General features: G+C 36.8%; 1 protein-coding gene across 2 annotated transcripts in view; it reads left to right on the top strand.

Moving 5' to 3' along the window:
• Positions 1–13,641, top strand: part of sorcs3b (sortilin related VPS10 domain containing receptor 3b) — a 57,878-nt gene that overhangs the window by 26,418 nt on the left and 17,819 nt on the right. For both annotated transcript variants that reach the window (XR_003294135.1, XM_026285654.1), the window contains exons 7-15: positions 3,059–3,177; positions 4,135–4,224; positions 4,309–4,488; positions 4,939–5,085; positions 6,136–6,238; positions 7,918–7,994; positions 8,261–8,352; positions 12,034–12,141; positions 12,434–12,551. Coding sequence is in view for 1 of the 2 variants with exons in the window: in XM_026285654.1 (XP_026141439.1) it covers positions 3,059–3,177; positions 4,135–4,224; positions 4,309–4,488; positions 4,939–5,085; positions 6,136–6,238; positions 7,918–7,994; positions 8,261–8,352; positions 12,034–12,141; positions 12,434–12,551 (1,034 nt within the window). In the remaining variant the exon portion in view is untranslated. The remainder of the gene's footprint in view (positions 1–3,058; positions 3,178–4,134; positions 4,225–4,308; positions 4,489–4,938; positions 5,086–6,135; positions 6,239–7,917; positions 7,995–8,260; positions 8,353–12,033; positions 12,142–12,433; positions 12,552–13,641) is intronic.

Here is a 13,641-nt window from a genome sequence, read left to right as displayed (position 1 = left end):
TTTCAATTTACCTCCCAGTTGCACTGCAAAAAAAACCTTATCTTACTATTTTTGTCTTGTGTCTAGTTAAAATAAATAAACATTATTAAATCAATAAGCAAATAGATATTTAGTCTTGTCTAGTATAGTCTAAAAAACTGATCATTTAATTAATCTAAATTAAGTACATTTTGCTTAAAATAAGTACAATTATCTGCCAGTGGGTATAGACAAATAATCTTGTTTTAAGAGGACTATACATTTATAAATTGAGTGTTAGCAATTAAAGGACACAGGAAACATGCAGCGGCGCTTTCTTTTTGTAGTATCGCTATTCTACCACTAGATTATCTGAGTTGTGCGTATATTTACACACATTCTTACGTTTAAGTACCAGTTGGTAGATCCCACACTTTGTGTGACACTGTTTTTGCACAGTCATTATGCACTCATCTGTGCGTACGCAGGGGCCTCATGTATAAACGTTGCGTACGCACATTTCTATGCCCATTTTGTGAGTACACAACATTTATGCATGAGACCCCCTGGGCCCTGGTTGTTTTCCACACACGTATCTGGATTTATAAAAAATAAACTTGACGTAAATATGTGCGCACCGTACAGATGCTCTTTACTGTGCATACACACTCTTTTTCCTGGAGTGAGAAAAGTAATGAAGTAAAGAAGGATTTTAAACTCTGTTTTAATTTCGATATACACATTTCCATTAAATATTCCACTCTCTTTAATGGAGATAAGCACTGAAATTACATACAGTCATTACTCAGAAGTTAAACCAAAATTAGGCTGTGTTAATTTAGACATATTTGTAGTTGATGCGCTTAATGCGCTTAATAACTCATTTTTGGGTCGACAGATTATAAAAACATAGTCCGGGGTTTTTCAGCTTGTTTACTGTAAACCTTGTCACATAGCAGCTTTAAGGCATTTCATAGTGTTTTGTTATAAGTCAGAAATGACAAGGAGGCAGCTTCTAGCAATATAAAGTGAATGTAGTGTGTTGGATTGTTTTCCTCCCGGTGGGCGTGGCTTTCAGATTATGATGAATGTCGCTCTGTCTCTATAGGCTTATCTGTTTCCACTAAAAATAGCTAAAAGATGTTCACCTTTTCAACAAAACTGCATTCATTTTAATTGATTTGAATTGTTTAAAACTGTAATAATATTTGGCCAGTGGAAAAGAATGAAGTCAAGTATATTCTAAAATAGGCTTATCTGAGAACTAAACTTTTTTTTTTTTATGGATATTTTGAAATATTCTAAAACATTCTGGATGATTTTGGCAATACAAAAATTAATTTGGTACAAATGGCATTTAGTCCATATCTCATATTTCCTTAACGTCTTGTACCTTTGACGTTAAATATGGTGTCACGTGGATCAGAATATGCAAGGAAATTATATGCAGATGAGGTTATGCATAGTAAACGAGGCGTTGTAAGCTCCCTGTATGGTTATTTCAGGGAGGAGACAGGGTGGAGATGCATGTACACACAATCTTTCCCTGACTCGGATTTATAAAGGGATTTTCTTGCTTTTGTGTGTACTTACATTTTTAATAAAATCTAAAATCTACGGAGAGATTTATACATGAGGCCACAGAAAAGGTTTGTGATACAGCTGGATTCTTTCAGACAGTTCAGATGTACTGGAATGGTTTCTCACACTGAAACAATAATGAGATATTTCATAAGACAGAAAACAAAAATAATGCTGGATATTTATCTACAATTAATTGTAGAATACAAATTTAGTTTTTCAATAAAGTTGCAGCTTGTAAACAACTACAAGCTACTAGTAGAACAACTACAAACTACTATGTACAGCAGATAAAAACTATTTACATCCCTTTATTTTAAAATACTGAAAAAAAAAATAAGGGCAAACTTTTTTGCTGCGTGCCGATGATCCAGTACTGATGAAGGGCTAAAAACTACCTTCACACAGGTATTATTGAATATCATAAAGCTTTAAACTTAATTTTTTTTAAACAAGTCAAACTTGTTTGCCTAGTTTAAAATTACAGTTAAATTATTTAAATGTCCTTTCATTTTAATTCTGCTTTCATGTAGAACATGCATTCTTTAGAGGCTCTTTTTTAGTGTTATTACAAACCAAGGGGTCTTCTAATTTAGTGTAGGCTACTGGGCAAGTTGGTGATAAGAATGTGATGAGAAATGCAGCACAATAAACAGGGACATTGTTGGTTTAAATGAAACTTTACATTTGAGATGCATTGAGTTGCTGTTATATCAGTCACATAAAAATCAAACTGAGAAATGTTAAACACTAATCTCACATTATTTTTTAACCAGTAAAAGTAGAGCGTAAACAGGTGCTATCAAATAACCAAAGGCACCTTAAAAGTAGTCCAGATAATTATGAAATAGCTTTCTACGAGAAATAGAAAGTCATTATACTTTATTATACTCAACTATGTCATAAATCATCACAGAGGTGTCAGGGATGTTGTTTGTTGATAATAGAATATTGATGTTCAAGTAAAGATTTGAAATGGATTTTTTTGTCCTTAATAAACATTGTAAAGATCAGTAAGAATCTTCTAAACCCAGTGTCCATTGAAAAAATGTCATGAAAAAATAACTCCTTAAATCTGAAAACATATATAAAAAAATATCTAAAATGAAAGACATCATATCTCCTACTCCTCATTTTGTTCAGAGATACCTGAAACAAATAAAAAAAAGTTATTCCTAATCTGTTGTTTCTTTTTTGGGCTCGTATTTTCTTTAGCCTTTGCTTTCTCCCTTCTGTCTTTCTCTGTACTTTTACTCCCACCCCCTCTTTCTCTCCCTTCTGAGTGAGGATGGATAGCTAGTAGAGAGACTGATAATGGAGAGCACTGATTAATTTGGCTAGACATAGAGATGTGTGGGACGTCTGTGTGTAAGTTCTAGATTGTGTTTGTAGTGTGGGTGTGTGTGTACCAGCGAGAGTGAGATAGATATTGATCATCTGTTTTTCGTTTGGTGTAGATCAAGGCGTTCTTGTGCACAAGCGTATCCTGTGTTGATAAATCTGTGTTTGTGTCTCACAGAAATGCAGTATATTACCTGCCGAGCACAAAAGTGTTCAGAGGAGGGTAGGCAGTATCCATTCAGTGGCCGAATTGACACCAATTCACTTGTGGTGCAGGACCAATACATCTTCTTACAGGTACAGATGTGTGTGCGTTTCATAAAGTGCATGAGCACTTGTGAATTAGATTGGTGTGGGAGATACCAAAAAAGTGTGTGTGTGTGTATGTGTGTGTGTCATGATAATCTCTGTCTGACTCTTTTTATAGCCCTCCTTTTATCTCTGTCAGTGGTGTGTAAGTGAGTGATAACCATTGAAACCAGCCTCTCCATCTTTAACAGCGGGCCAGGGGAGGACAGGATACGGTTTTGAGTGAGAATCCCAAACCTGGACCCTCCTCTGTCAATACAAGCGACTTTCTTTTGACTTTTGTTGCTTGAAGCTGTTGGATTTGAGTTGACAGAGAATAATGAGGTTATTGATTCAAAAAGCACAAGAGAACAAGAGACCGTCTGACACCCCACACCTCTCGCAGGAAAAACACAGTGTAGCATCATCCTCACCCTGTAAAAGTGGACACACACACACCATCTCATTCTTTGGACATCCAAGCTCTATTGACACTGGATCGATCGAAGCATTAGAGCTTTAATGCACTATGTTTACAGCCTAATAGCTACAATCTACTTGATAAGAGTGTGTGCAACATGTGCGTGTGTGTGGGTCAGGTCTTGCCAACGTTCAATACATTTACATTGCTCTTTAAACGTTCGATTTCGGTCTGACCAAAACAATAGTTTGCTACCAATATCCTTTGTTCCCCCGGGATTGCATATATTTTTATATATTGCTTTTACAGTGTAAAAGTACAGCTCTAGCTTTCATTTTGGGAGAAAACTGTGAAAAACAGTTTTTGGTGAATTTTCACCGTTTCATTACTAATATAGTGAAATGTTTGAATGGCATACAGTGTGTTCCCAAATTCTTTGGGAATTTGCACATGCAAACATGAGTTCTGATGGGTGTGAAGTGCTGATCTGTTGTAAATTCTTGTAATAGCGCTTTCTCTGACTTGTGTTTGTGTGTGTGTATCAGTTAACCACAGCTGGAAGAACTACATACTTTGTGTCCTATCAGCGAGGACCCTTCAGGACCATACAGCTCCCTAAATACTGTCTACCCAAAGTAAGATACATGACACAGCACTAGCTGTCACAAATAAGTTTTTAGATGAAATGTATGTGGCTCTAACAGCTGTTCTCCGTGCAGGACATGCACATTGTCAGTACAGATGAGGGGCAAGTGCTGGCAGCAGTGCAGGAGTGGAACGAAAATGACACCTACAGTCTGTACATCTCTGACACCCCTGGGGTCTACTTCACTCGCTCGCTCCCAAACCTCCGTACCTCCCGCGGTCTCGCAGGAAACCTCATTGTGGATGTCTACAAGGTCTGCTAATATGATTGTATGGCCTGATGGTGCTCGCCAATTAAGTTTAAGAAGTCTACCTTCTTGAATGTTCACAAATGCGTGTTGTGTGCAATTAGGAAAACTTTGGTAATTAGCATGGCTTTCACCAGGAACGTTTGAAAGTAGAACAGGGAACAGTGCAATGCATCACAAAAAAGCAGTGTTTGAAGTTATGCTATTAAACACTAAGAATGCAAAGAGAAGAAGAAAATCTGATAATGAGAACAACTGAAAACATCCAGAAAATGAAGTGTAAGCAAAAATGCAAAGAGAAATGAAGCTTATCTGCAATAATGTAAAACCTGATATCCTTTCGTTCCCCTCTTTTCCATCGCTTCTAGGTAAAGAAAACAAAAATAATTTATTATGAACACACAAAAACAAGGAATTTCAAAGTTTTTGAGTTCAAATCACTTTTGTCTCGTAAAGGTGGCGGGTGTCAGTGGACTGATCATAGCCAATAAGAAAGAAGACGCACAGATGGCAACGTATATAACCTACAACAAAGGCCAGACATGGAGCTTACTACAGCCTCCGACAAAAGACACCACAGGACATGACATCAACTGCAACCTGGTGAGAGCCACTGGAATGAACTCAACCAGATATATTTATTTCTACTAATCTTGAGGACATAATGTTGATCCTATTACAGTGACACACCCACTTCAACAACAGCCACGCCCACTTTTCTTGAAAACAAGCACTCCATCAGTGCCAATCACATCCACTATATACATTACATTACCTTACATTCAGATGCACCTTGTTATCTATTGCCAGACGAAAACAAGACATTAAAAAGACACTTTTTGTTTGATGCATTTCTACAGTGGAGCCCTGCAGAGAGGAACTCCTTTAGTCTCACAGTGAAATGAGGGTGAACCGCCAGCTACAAAACAATAGCTCTGAATTCAGTGCTTTCTGATGGTTTGATTAAGACACAGTGCCTTCTCTGTATCTATATAATGACTTTCACTGATGTTTTACACTGTTCTGGAAGATTGGTGATTTCAATTAAAACATACATTGAACAACTGGAGTCATTTATCAGCAGATCTCAGAAAGTCTTAACTACATTTTTTTTTTCTGCTGCACCAAAAGACAGTGGGATTAGTGTTTGCACACGTATTGACATTCTTAAGAGAGACGAGATGAAATAAGTTAGGTTTTTTTTTTTTCAGTGCAGTGCTTTGGGTATTTTGGGACTTATTACCAACTTTAAACAACCATTGGTACAAGAATTCAGATGCTTGTACACACAGAACAAAAGTTTGCTGCTTAATTGCATATGCAATTAGTTTTGAATCACTAGGTGGTTGATTGCATTTAACTGTACTGATTTTTGACACTGTATTGACACTGAATTCTAATTGCTATAATTACATTATGATTTTCTGAAGCTCTGAAATCAAAGATTAGATTTTTTTCGTTTTCAAAAAAGTGGGTCACACTAATTGTAAGGGATACTAAAAATACGGACAAAAGCCGCAGAGATCCGAAGCAGATTCATTTGCACGGCTTTTGAAAACTGATGCTACAGTCGGCTGATGTAGAGGAGATTATGTAGATAGATGTAAATGTATTGAAATATAATTTAATACTGTGTAATGTTCTCATTTTCAGCCGTCGTGCTCCCTGCACCTTCACCTGCAGATGTCTGAAAACCCCTACACACCTGACACAATCTCCACCAAACACTCCGCTCCAGGGATTATAGTGGCCACAGGTGTGTGTGTGTGTGTAACTGTGCCACTTTTTTATTGTTTTTATGCATGTGGCGTCTTGAGTCCCCCAGGAGTTTCTGATAAATTAGAGTGAAGAATGGATATAAATGTGCATGCTTTTAAATGCAGATGGAGTTTGAGTGGCCAAATCACGGCTTTCAAGTTGTTAAATCTTTGTGCTTTTCAGCTGCAGAGTTTGGCATGATTGGAACAAAAACTCATTTCACTCTGTTCTTTTGCTTGTCAGACTCATTATAAAGTTATCTTCAAAACTCAAGCCCAAATAGCTTCCTGCGTGAGACTAGATAAATGCACGCTCAAAAAGTTAGCCATGCAGAGCACGCAAAAAATATGACCGCTGTCTTCCACATTCATAATTGCCTGTCATGTCCGACAGCTGTTCCGCAATCACTTTCCCATGCTCAGAGTGTATAAATATGGGATTTGAAAAATATGTTTTTTTCTTGTCGCTGACAGCAGCTTTACCAAACGTTCTTCATCAGGCATCATGATGATTGTGGTCTTTGAGGGCACTCGTATACACCAGACAATGTGCAAAAGGAATTTATCAGGAAATCATAGATAATAGATTTGGAATTATTTTGCTATGCCGTGGCAAAATATAAATACACAATTGTGATAACCTACATGACGTAAAGGGTTAGTTCACACAAAAATGAAAATTTGACTGTGTTTTACTACCCCCGAGGCATCCTAGGTGTATATGACTTTTGTACTGTAAATTAATCCAGTCAGAGTTATATATAAAATTGTCTTGGCTATTCCAAGCTCTATTGTTGCAGTCAGCTGGGGTGTTGTAGTGCTTCAGTCCAAAAGAAGTTAAATAAAAAGCACCCATTCATAAACAAAGTGTCTCACACGGCTCCGGGGGGTAAAAAAAATAGGCCTCCTGTAGCGAATCGATGCTTTTTTGTAAGAAAAATATTCTTATTCAAAACGTAATAATCACTTTAATGTAGCTTGCGCTCACTGTTGTAAATGGAAGCAGTTCTTGGCAGATGGCGTATGAGGTAAGCTTTGCACATGCGCCAGTCAGAAGTGATGCATGTGGAAACGCATTGCATTGCATTGGTGCTTTTTATTTCACTTCTTTGCAATGCAACACCTGCTGATTTCAATGATAGTGCTTGGAATAGCCAGGACAATTTTTTTTTTAATATATATATATATATATATATATATATATATATATATATATATATATATATAGATATATATATAACTGGATTTGTCTGAAAGAAGAAAGTCATATACACCTAAGATGCCTCTGGGGTGAGTAAAACACAGCCTAAATTCAATTTTGGGGTGAACTAACCCTTTAAATATGGTCTCGTAGGCCAGGGGGGTTTCAAGCAGGACCCCCTTAATTAACTGTTTAATAGAAATCCAAGAACCCACTATGGGGGCTGCAAAGGTGTTGACATTTTTTCAATGAATTACTGATTAAATGTGTGATCTAATAGATCTAATAATAAAATCTAAAAGAACATTTTATTTTTATTTTTTTTTTCCTTTTTTTTACCAGCATGGATTATTTACTGTTTTATTCTATTGTAATAAACTGTGAAAGAATCAAATCTCATCCACCAATATATCTCCAGCATATGCATGGGGAATAATAATCTGTTTGTGAGAGTTACAGTACTGTTTTCTCTCTCAGGAAACATTGGGCCGGAGCTTTCCTTCTCTAATACAGGAATGTTCATCTCCTCTGATGCCGGCAACACATGGAGACAGGTAAACCTCTCACCTTCTCTCATCATCTTGTTAAGCATGGATTGTAGTGTAGTTTTAAGATTAGGATTAGTTCATTTTGAATGACACGGGGCTGACTAAATGATCAGGAAATGTTTATTCTGCAAGTGAACAAATCCTTTAAGATTGCAAGCACCCTGTTCCTGATCACTACTGAAAAGAACTGAAACTAAAATAAACATGAGAAACACAAAGGGACAGGATGCCAAAGTACCTTGTAGGTTTTTGACTCTGTAAACACTTTTTAGATTTTTGAGGAGGAGCACAGTGTCTGGTTTTTGGACCATGGAGGGGCTTTATTAGCTGTTACACAATCTGCTGTACCAACACGACATTTATGGTAAGTCAAATTATTATTTTTTTCTCCTTAAAAACGCATATTCATAAATGCACCGCCTTACAGATTTTATTGAATAATATCAACCCACAAATCTGATTTGTGATGCAGTTTGGAATCAATATTACATTGTATTCATCCATTTAGTTCAGAGGAGAACTAGTCCCCTGACTGAGCCTGGTTTCTCACAAGATTTGTTTCTTTATTTGTGTCACCTTGCCACTGTTGCCTTTTGCTTGATTAGTATTGGTTTAAAAGACACTTAATATACAAACATAGTTTACAGTAGATTTAATAGAACTAACACAGAGAAGAACAAAACGTGAACTGAACTGAGCTAAATAATGCCACTATTGCCTTCTGTAGAGATGCTTTATAGCTGAAACAAATCTTCATAATTTATGTATGTATTTTACAACACTGACACTTATTAAATTGAACTGAATCATCATTTACTTCCTCGAGCTGAATAACTACACTACACTTGAGCAGAGCTGCCTATCAATGAATTAAACTTTTACCCAGCTATTTTTAAAGGTTGCTTCATTGATTTGTTTACTTTAGCTTTTTTAATACTACGAAGCAGTCTCTGTGGTCTAAAGTGCTTTAAAAATAAAAGTGACTTGACTTGACACATTATATGTATATAAAACAGAACAGAATAGATTATGCATGTTTGAGTTCACTGCAGTTTATCTCTAACTTTTCGGATATTTTTTATTCAGCCTAAGTTTTTGAAGTTCCCTCATGCTTAAACGTCAGCTTTGATTTGAAGACTGGCAGATATAAACAGCAGGTAATAGGTCTTATCATATCAAACATTTGGAATCCTTTCAGCGAAAGTGCCTGTCATGGCTTTGTAGTGCAGGTGGCTGTGTTTGCCAGGGCTTTTGTGCAAATGTTGGGGGGGTTAAGGTTTGAAGCAGAGGTGGGATTCGGTGGGCTTCTGCTCACATGTTGTTCCTGCCACGTCACACACGCGGCTTTGATGTGCTAAGCTCTGAAATGTTGTCAGGATCAATTAGGCTGCGGAAGATAATTTGTATCCTCCTGTGGGTTGCTGTTAGAACAGGAGTCAGATGTGTGCGGGTGCTCAGCCATCAATTCTGGTGACTTTGACCCATATCTACAAAAACAGAAACACCAAACCAGAAATTCTTAGCTCTCTGCATGAAGAAATTCCATGAAGAGACTGTTATGTCCGTTACAAATAATAATAGAGAGAACAGTAAGCTTTAAAAAGCATTGTGAAGACTACCATTTAAAAGTGCTAACCAAAAGTGCAAAAATATGCTAACTAAGGTTGAATTTATTTGATCAAAATAAAGTAAAAACTGTAATATTGTGAAATATACTGTGTAAAATAAATTTTCTGTTTTAATGTATTATAAATTGTAATTTTGATCCTTCAGAAATCATACTTTATCCTTTCGAAATTATTCTAATATGCTGATTTGGTGCCCGGAAATATATATATATATATATATATATATATATATTAGGGGTGTAACGGTTCACAAAATTCACGGTTCGGTTCGATACGATACACTGATGTCACGGTTCGGTTCGGTTCGATACGTTTTAGATACAGCAAAATGTAAAAACATCTCAACTTTTCAGAATGCCGCAAGCGCACCGCGGGTCATGTGACAAGAACCAACCAATCAGCTTCATCCTTTCCCGTAACAACGTTGAGAGCTCAGCCAAGATGAAGGATCAGCTGATCATAGTTGTATATGGATTGCAATTTTGAAATAAATTTAGTAGCAGAGCTACTGCAAGCGATTTTTAGAGCTGCAAATCCATTTATCCTTCGCTGAAATTTCCGCGTCTCATGGAGAGAGCACGTCATTGTTGCTTAGCAAAGACAGACGCCTCAGGAGAAAGACGCGCTTAGCGTTTTCCATGCGTTTTTAGGCACGATATGTGAACGGCCCCTAAGGCGCTCGCTCACTCAGCACGCGCTGAAGGCTCGTTGCAAAATGTCGAATGCATTTAACAGACCAGAAATATAAGATCCTAAAATAACCAACAGGTCTGGTGTTTGGGTTGGATTCCCTGTAAGCTATAGTGTCTAAATGCTGCAGGGATAGTTTGCTGCGTGCATGTTTCTCCTTTTTTTCGTCTTTTCCCAGATAGTACTGACGCATATATCCCAGATATTCCCGCTGGTGTTTTTTTTTTTTTTTTGTATTCCCGCTGGTGTACCCTGTCATGTTGCAGATGCGACATACCGTTGTTTTTTTATCCACCACTCTCTTGCCATCACCATTATAGCTTAAAGGGAATCCAAAGTGCACCCAAACACCAGACCTGTTGGTTATTGGAGGATCTTCTCATTTCTAGTCTGTTAAACGCATTGGCTATTTTGCAACGAGCCTTCAGCGCGTACTGAGTGAGCGAGCGCCTGCTGAGTAGCCTAACATAAACATATAAGATGGTGTTTTTTTCTTCTTCGGGAGTGTCAGGGGCGTTGCCTGTTACGTTGTTTGGGTTATTGGGCTACCTTGTTGAACGCATATCATTATATTTCTCTCTCTCTTTTTTTTTTTTTTTTTTCAAATATAATTAAATACTCCAACGAACCGTTCGGTATACATAATGCGTACCGCGTACCGAACCGAAAGCGTCGTACCGAACGGTTCAATACAAATACGCGTATCGTTACACCCCTAATATATATATATATATATATATATATATATATATATATATATATATATATATATATATATATATATATATAATCCATGGTGAAAACAGTTGTGATGCTTAACATTTTTGTGGACATATTTTTTAATAGAAAGATTAAAAAGAAAAAAGATTTTAATGTCACTGTTGATCAATTTTTTGCATCCTTGATGAATAAAAATATAAATGTATATTGTTTAAGAAAATCATACTGACCCCAAATTTAATTATATATATATATATATAAAAGATGTTGTAAACTATTAAAAGCATATATCCAGACAGAATCTGTGTACTTGATGTGTTCTGATTTATGCAGAAATCTGAAGACTCAGCAGTGTGAGAATACTGAAAATTTGTATGAAAAAATGTCCAAATTATGCTGAAATTATCCAAATCTAAATGAAGACCCCAAAACACAACTATGACTCAGTGCTCACAAAACAAGGAAAACAGGAGGGCTCTAAATACACCAGAATATGTCATGGACACAAGCAGGTGCTTTAAAATACAAGACAGCCATAGAAAGAAGAAAATAATAATAAAAAACACTTACTTCAGGCAAAATAATAAAAATAATGCAAAAGACAGAAAGAAAGTAGAATAAAGAGATGCAACAAAAGAACAATGAAATGCAAAATAGTCTGAATGTGTAATAAGACATTATATGCATTTTACATGACTAATAATGATTAGAGGATAATGTAAACACAAGTGGGGTATGGTGAATAATTTTGTCTTGATATTTTTCAATGAGCATATATTAGATTTGATTTTAATGTAATTATGCAGATGTAGCCCACATTAAATGTTAATGCAGGGACTCCACAGTAACTTGTTTTTGTGGATCTGCTAAATATTCTCAGATGACTGAACAAATGCATCTTCTATTTTTATCTCTTTGTCAAATGTGCACTGTACAGGATATTAATCAGAAAATGAACCTAATGTGCTTTGCCAGTGAAATGATTTGTGAAATCTATGTGTGTCTAGGATTAGTTTGGATGAAGGCCGGCAGTGGGACAAACTCAGCTTTTCGTCTACACCCCTATTTGTTGACGGGGTTTTGATGACTCCAGAGACTGAGAATCGCATCATAACGTAAGAATGATTTCACCTCGTCTTCTCAGCCACACTGATCCAAATGGCCCAGGAGGTGTCAGTAATAAACCTTCACTTACTGGGATCATTATTAACACATTAAATATTTTATTTGCATGTCTGCATGCCTGGACTATGATCCTCACACTTACTTGTACTGATAGCACTGACACTTCCTTCTTGGATTTGCCATAGCAATATGTGTCCTTTAGGACTCTTTGATCCATTAGCATTTGTAAAGAATGTAAAAGCAAACCGATCCTGTTGTGCTTAAGCATCTCTATCCTCCTAGATTCTTCGGGCACTTTAGTTACCACTCTGACTGGCAGCTGATAAAGATTGACTACAGCTCCCTGTTTGGGCGGAAATGCACAGACGGAGACTTTCAGACATGGCACCTGCATAACAAGGTTGTCACCTCACATTTATCAGCACGCCTTACTGTTCGGTCTCAACAGCAAAGCACTAATTCACTCACTCAACATTCAACATGAGTTTCTTTTGCCACTGAATTCGCTAGTAATTAGGGCGGCACAGGAGATTATTTTCACCTCTGGGGAAACATGCCCGAGCAGAATGGAAATTAATGGAGTCGTAATGGATTTTGCAACAGATCTCAGCACATAATATTGGTGACATGTTGTCCGTCGGCCTTGACTTGTGGTTTTACGGAGTTTCAGAGTCAGCATCTATTGCATGTCAAATCTGTTTCCTGGGAAGCAGGATATGTTTTCTAAAATTCATAATAACTACTTTATCTATCCTTTAGCTAAGCAGAAGTAACTGGAAAACTGAGTTTTTTGGGGGGAACCATGTCCGTACTTGAGTTCTTGTCACTATTCTCATGGAATTTAAACTGTTGAAGTGGTTGTTTTTATTCTGGGGTTTAACACAAAAGCTATTTTGACAGAAAAGACTGCCAAGAGTGGAAAACCACATAAAAAAATAAAGAAAAAAACTGTGTTTTGGCTAGTTTTGAATAGTAATTGACACTTTGCTGGGAGTTTGAATGACAGGCGATCTGACCAATCATAACGCCAAATCTGCCATTTTGTCTGACGAACAAACCAGACAGGAGAGTAGATTAAAGGGTTAGTTCATCCAAAAATGAAAATTAACCTGTAATTTACTCACCCTTGAGGCATCCTAGGTGTTTTATGGCTTTCTTCTTTCAGAGTTATATAAAAAATTGGCTATTTCATTGCAGTGTGCGGGGTGAGGGGTTTTGTTCAGTAGTCCAAAATATGTCAAATAAAGTGTGCACATCCATAATAAAATGTACTTCACATGTTTCTGGGGGTGAAAAAAGACCTCCTGCAGAGAATCCATGCGTTTTTGTAAGAAAAATATCCATATTTCAAATGTAATAAACACTTCTCACTCATTTCATCTAATGTAACTAGTACGCGGAAGCCATTCTGGCAGATGACGTAGGATGCTGGTTTTGTGTGATTAGTGACGAACGCGGAGAAGGAACAAAACAAAATGCTGGTCATGAAT

This window comes from Carassius auratus, chromosome 17 (genome assembly GCF_003368295.1).
Source record: "Carassius auratus strain Wakin chromosome 17, ASM336829v1, whole genome shotgun sequence".
Taxonomy (NCBI): domain Eukaryota; kingdom Metazoa; phylum Chordata; class Actinopteri; order Cypriniformes; family Cyprinidae; genus Carassius; species Carassius auratus.
Note: the sequence above shows the minus strand (reverse complement) of the source record. Positions and strands in the feature narration are given on the sequence as shown.